Genomic DNA, 5,115 nt, shown 5'->3' with positions numbered 1-5,115 from the left:
GAATGCCCAATTCCCATCTTGTAGCAGGACCCAAGGGACGTGGAGACTGTCTCATTCAAAGCACTTTACAGAGAATCAAGGATGATGAATCTCGTGCTCCTAATTGGAAGGCTGACCTCCTAGCCACCGCACTGTGCTCTTTCCAAACAATCCTCTGCTGTGCAAGCACGTCCTGCCGGGGTACCGCCAAGCCGAATAACCAAAGAAAGGAGATCAACAGAAGGGAGGGTCCTGCTGTCGTGACACGCCCAGTAAAAAGTCCTAGCACTGCCTAGCACTAGTCCTAACACTGAGATGTTTAACTTCAGGGATCGGAACTCGTCATCTGGTTTTAGAAACGAGCCACTAGCTGCAAGGTGTGATTCAGAATACAATACGAGTAAATACTGCTTTCCGTAGTAGTATACGTCCAAGCTGTCTTGTTTAAGCGACTGCTACGTTACAGTGACCTCATGAAAGGGATGGCTGATCCCTGTGAATGCTCCCAGATCCATATAGGTTGGTAGTTCTGAGACAGCCATACTTCTGGAATTTGTACATCTGCTAAAAAAGTCCAACTCCATTAGTTTAAAATACATGAAAGGCAAAAGCCCTTATTTCGAGACAAAACACTTTGGGGGTTTAATTGGCAGAATTAATTGTTTTAATTGGATTTCGTTCAAGAAACCTACAGTTTTAGTACCAGAGGACTTGTCAACAGTAGGGACAAATTTGGTGTAGGCTGTAACTTGCTATCTTGAGAACAACTCGGGATGACTGCTCGGTAGAACAGAGCAGTGGGCATGAGGGTAATTTCTGGCCGTGGCGGGACACCAGCCAGCACCTGCTGTTCCTGTGGTGGTTTTGAACTGCAGAAATTCCCTATTGCATGTTGAAGGTGTTCTTTGTTTTCCTCCTCCCTGCTCCAGACACAGCCTTGGCAAGACCTACAACATAGTTCTGGGGTCCGGGCAGGTGGTGGTGGGGATGGACATGGGCCTTCAAGACATGTGTGTCGGGGAACGACGGACCGTTGTTATTCCTCCTCATCTCGGTTATGGAGAAGATGGAGTTGGTAAGTGAGCGAAACCCCTCGCGTGGGCACTCAGCTTCTCTCCAGGAACTGAACCACAAGCCTGCTGTTTTGTTACTTGCTGTGCATGAGGACACGAGGGGGGTGTCTCTTACCTGCTTGAAGGGGAATTTCTAGGAGTTTCTTCATTCTGTTACTTTAGACAAGCCCCAATTCCCCAGTGAAATGAACATGCAGTCCGTGTTGCGGTTTCAGTCATCCTGTTACTGTGGGCAGTGGAAAAACCATCCCAGTACAAAAGGGAACACGAGTGCTGCTTTGTCCTGATGGAAAACTCCAGGCACTCAGGTGTTGCAGGTGGATGCGGACACTGTTCTTTGTGGTAGGGAAGCGGGTACTTGCGCGTGGGAACGTGACATGTTTGAAGGGGACTGTTCAGCACAGGTGTGTTAGAAACTCAGAGAAAACTCAGAATTCAGAAACTACATGATGAATGTAAGAGGTGAAACAGTGCTGCTGAAACCCCGACACCAATACATTGATGGCACTTTGCTCTGCTCCAGAGCATCGAGGCTTGTACGTTTTTAATGTCTGGGACAACAATAATAAAAAGAACAATACAGGGGTGACGAGAACTCTCATTCTAGTATGTGGGGTTGTTGCTGGTCCTCCGAGTTAAAAGCCTTGAGGGAAAGGAGTCTGTCGGGAGATCACCAAGATGAACAAACTCTTAGGTGTATGAAAACAGTTGCGTAAGCTGCTGTGTTTGACAGGACAGGGGGTAACGGGTTTAAATTGAAAGTGGGGAGGTTTAGATTGGATATCAGGAAGAAATTCTTCCTGGAGAGGGTGGTGAGGCACTGGCACAGGTTGCCCAGAGAAGCTGTGGATGCCCCATCCCTGGATGTCTTCAAGGCCAGGCTGGATGAGGCTTGGAGCAACCTGGTCTAGTGGAAGGTGTCCCTGCCCATGGCAGGGGGGTTGGAACTGGATGGGCTTTAAGGGCCCTTCCAACCCAAACCATTCCATGATTCTACGATTGTTTGAATAGCTCCAGAACAGTTTGTATTTTATAAAAACTTGTGGGTCAGGCATCACATGCCAAGCTTAATGGAAAATCAGTTTGTGTAAGAGATAAAGAAGCATTTTCACCTGCACCCATCTTCCATGAAAAATTATGAATATAGTATGTGCAGCATTTTATACTGTCCTGTAGGATGGTGTAGTTATATATAATAATTTGGAATTTTCCTCCTAACATCAAGTCCGCTGTGTTAAAAACACGATCGACCTACCTGTCGTAGGCATTTGCCGTCACTGGAATTGCTTTGAATAGGCTGGGTGCGAAACGTCGCCTGAGTTGTCGGTGTTCTGGTGCGCCCCCAGGTAGCTGAAGAGATTGGCCCTTTGCTGCTGGGCAGAAGTTAGAGGTGACCTCAGGTTTTGTTTTCAGGAATAAATGAAACTCCTTCTGTGGTTTCACTGGGGTAACATCCCAAGCCATTGCAATGCTGCTGAGTCTGTCAGTAGCACCTTGATACATGGTGAATACAGGATAATATAGAGAGATAAAGGGAAATTGATTAATTTCCACAGTTTTACCTTTACAAGTAAAAAAATGGATGCAGTTTTATTATGAAAGCTTCCTTTATGTTTTGATCACCTCTGATGAAGTGACCAGGAAGATGCGGTGGGCTTGGGCTCACTGTGCTTGGGGATCACAGTGGAGAACCTGTTGGAGCAGGAAGAGAAATTTGATTATGGATTAAAAGGAAATACACTCTTCAGTGTGAGTGAGGATAATTACCCCACTTTGCCATTTCTCGTGACAGAAGGAGAAGTGCCTGGTAGTGCTGTATTAGTTTTCAACATCGAACTGCTGGAACTGGTGTCTGGCTTGCCTGAAGGGTACATGTTCGTGTGGAATGGGGAAGTTTCTCCCAACCTCTTTGAAGAAATAGACCAGAATCACGATGGAGAGGTTCTTTTGGAGGAGGTAAGCTGAGGCAATGAGAACATAACACAGTGGTTTTCTCCTAGCACTGTCACAGAGATGTTTTCTCCCGCCATCATCAACTCAAGGCGCCGAGGAATGGGGTCTCTCCTCCTCCTCTTCTCCCGCGGTGCTGTCAAATTACCAGACAGGCAGCTGGTCAGTTATTTCACTTCAGAGGCAGAACCGGGACGAAACAGAAGAATGGCCGTGCTGCTGAAGGCCACCTATTCTCGTGGCCGCCTGCTGTGCCCCACAGCGGATGGCTTAGGGCACGGGTGTGAGAGGCAGAGTTGGTGTTCAGGAGTCGGCCTTCACAGCATCTGTTACTGGGAGGTTGATGGTGAATTCCTGAGCCAAAGCTGAGCCTGCAGCAGTGCTGCCGGGAACTGTCTGATCACTTCTGGCGCCTTGCAGTGCCCGTGGCCGCTCTTTCCGTGGGTGAACTGTGTGAACAAGTCTCCTTGCCCTCGCCCGTTTGGAAAACCCACAGCGTGAGAGTGTCGCTGGGTGCCCTAACAGCAATCCGCTTGCCTCTGCTGCACCGCCTCTGATAATGCAACCCTCTGCGGGGCTTTCTTCTGCGTTTTCTCTTGGCGGAGTTCTGCTGCTTTATTCTCTTCTTCCGTCGTCTTGGTCACCTTTTCTCTTCTGTTTTCTGTCCGTCTTGCCCGCTGGAGTCGTGCTGCCTGCAGCTCTCGGGGCGCAGGCTGCGGACCCACAGAACAGCATGAGCTGCCTTCCAGCATTCTGACAAATCAGCGGGGTAAATCAGAATCTTGTTTTCCCTCTTCCTGACGCTCTCTTCCACCTCTTTGTTTTCCTGCTTTCTCCATCTTACCTCGTGTTTACCTCCACTTCTCTCCTTGCAGAGAAGAAAAGAGCTTTTGTCAGTCTAGAGAATGAGCGGGGTGGGGTGTGACTGTACCCACACCCTTCTGGTCCCCTAGCAAGGAGGAGAAGGAGAAGCCAAGGAATGATGAGAGGATGCTTGGCCTGAAAGGTGCGAACGGCAAGGGCTCTCACTGCTGGAGCCTGTCTGACAGGTAGCACCAGAGGTAACAGCAAGCCGAAGGGTTGTGTTTGACCGTGGGCTTTCTGGTTTCAGCAGGCCAGGGGTACAACTTCTGCCAGTGGTTGTATAATCACCTCGAGCAACTTCATCCTCCTGTGTGTGAGGAAGGGGATTTTTAGGGAACACTAACCTTGGAGCCTTGCAACCTTCCCCACCATCAAGTCAGGTGGAAGGCATAATGCCTGGTGCTACTTCAACAAACCTCACGGTATCCTGGTGTGCGAAGTCTCTTTTCTGCGCTTCATTCTGCTCTCTCGTGTGCTGTTTCTCCTATGGTGCAGGTGGATGTCTGGTCTACCCTGTGAGCTTTGGCGTGCGAAATAAAACCTCCCCTCTCCGTATAGGTCTGTTCCCGCTCCTCTTCCCCCGAAGTTACAAAACAACTTTTCTTGCTACTGGACTGAGTGAGGAAACCCCTGTTGAGCTTCAGCAAGAGCAATTTAACCTCCTGTGTCTGTCCTCATTAGTCCAGTTTGGGTTGCAAGCTGTATAGGCTAGTGACATCGTACTGTCACGTACCCTTAATAATTAGCAGTACAGTGCTAAATAGTCACCAACAAATAAACGCCACTTTTGTAAATACTCCTGGGTTTTGAATGCCTGTTTCACTGTGAGCTGCTTTCTCCTTCTTTCCCTCCACCTAGTTTTCGGAGTACATTCAAGCTCAAGTCGATTCCGGCAAAGGAAAACTGGCTCCCGGTTTTGATTTTGAAAAGATCGTTAAAAACATGTTCACCAATCAGGACCGGGACGGGAACGGGAAAGTTACGGCTGAAGAGTTCAAGCTGAAAGACCAGGAGGCCAGAGAGGAACACGATGAACTGTAAAGCTGAGGACGGAGGAACGGTCCCGAGCTGACCTGCGGTTCTGGAAGAGGTTTCGGCAAGCACGTTTCTGAGAGGTTAGGGCTCGGCCGGCCGGCGCCTGCCTGCGGGCAGGCTGCTGGGGTGGGGACCGATCGATCGGGGGCTGGAATCGGTGGGTGTGGTGGAGAGGAGCGTTAAGCACTGCAGGGTGGGATGTATAAACAGATAG

At 49.2% G+C, this 5,115-nt stretch overlaps 1 protein-coding gene across 1 annotated transcript in view; it reads left to right on the top strand.

The window, feature by feature from the left end:
* Window positions 1-5,024, top strand: part of FKBP9 (FK506 binding protein 9, 63 kDa) — a 14,696-nt gene extending 9,672 nt beyond the window's left edge. Inside the window, exons 7-9 of the mRNA XM_010155001.1 lie at window positions 909-1,054; window positions 2,845-3,008; window positions 4,725-5,024. Of these exons, the coding sequence (XP_010153303.1) occupies window positions 909-1,054; window positions 2,845-3,008; window positions 4,725-4,907 (493 nt within the window). The 3' untranslated portion in view covers window positions 4,908-5,024. The remainder of the gene's footprint in view (window positions 1-908; window positions 1,055-2,844; window positions 3,009-4,724) is intronic.
* The last annotated feature ends 91 nt before the right edge of the window (window positions 5,025-5,115 follow it).

The sequence above is a fragment of the Eurypyga helias genome, unplaced genomic scaffold (assembly GCF_000690775.1).
Source record: "Eurypyga helias isolate BGI_N326 unplaced genomic scaffold, ASM69077v1 scaffold25037, whole genome shotgun sequence".
Lineage (NCBI taxonomy): Eukaryota > Metazoa > Chordata > Aves > Eurypygiformes > Eurypygidae > Eurypyga > Eurypyga helias.
The sequence above is the reverse complement of the archived record's forward strand: the minus strand, read 5'-3'. Positions and strand labels throughout refer to the sequence as shown.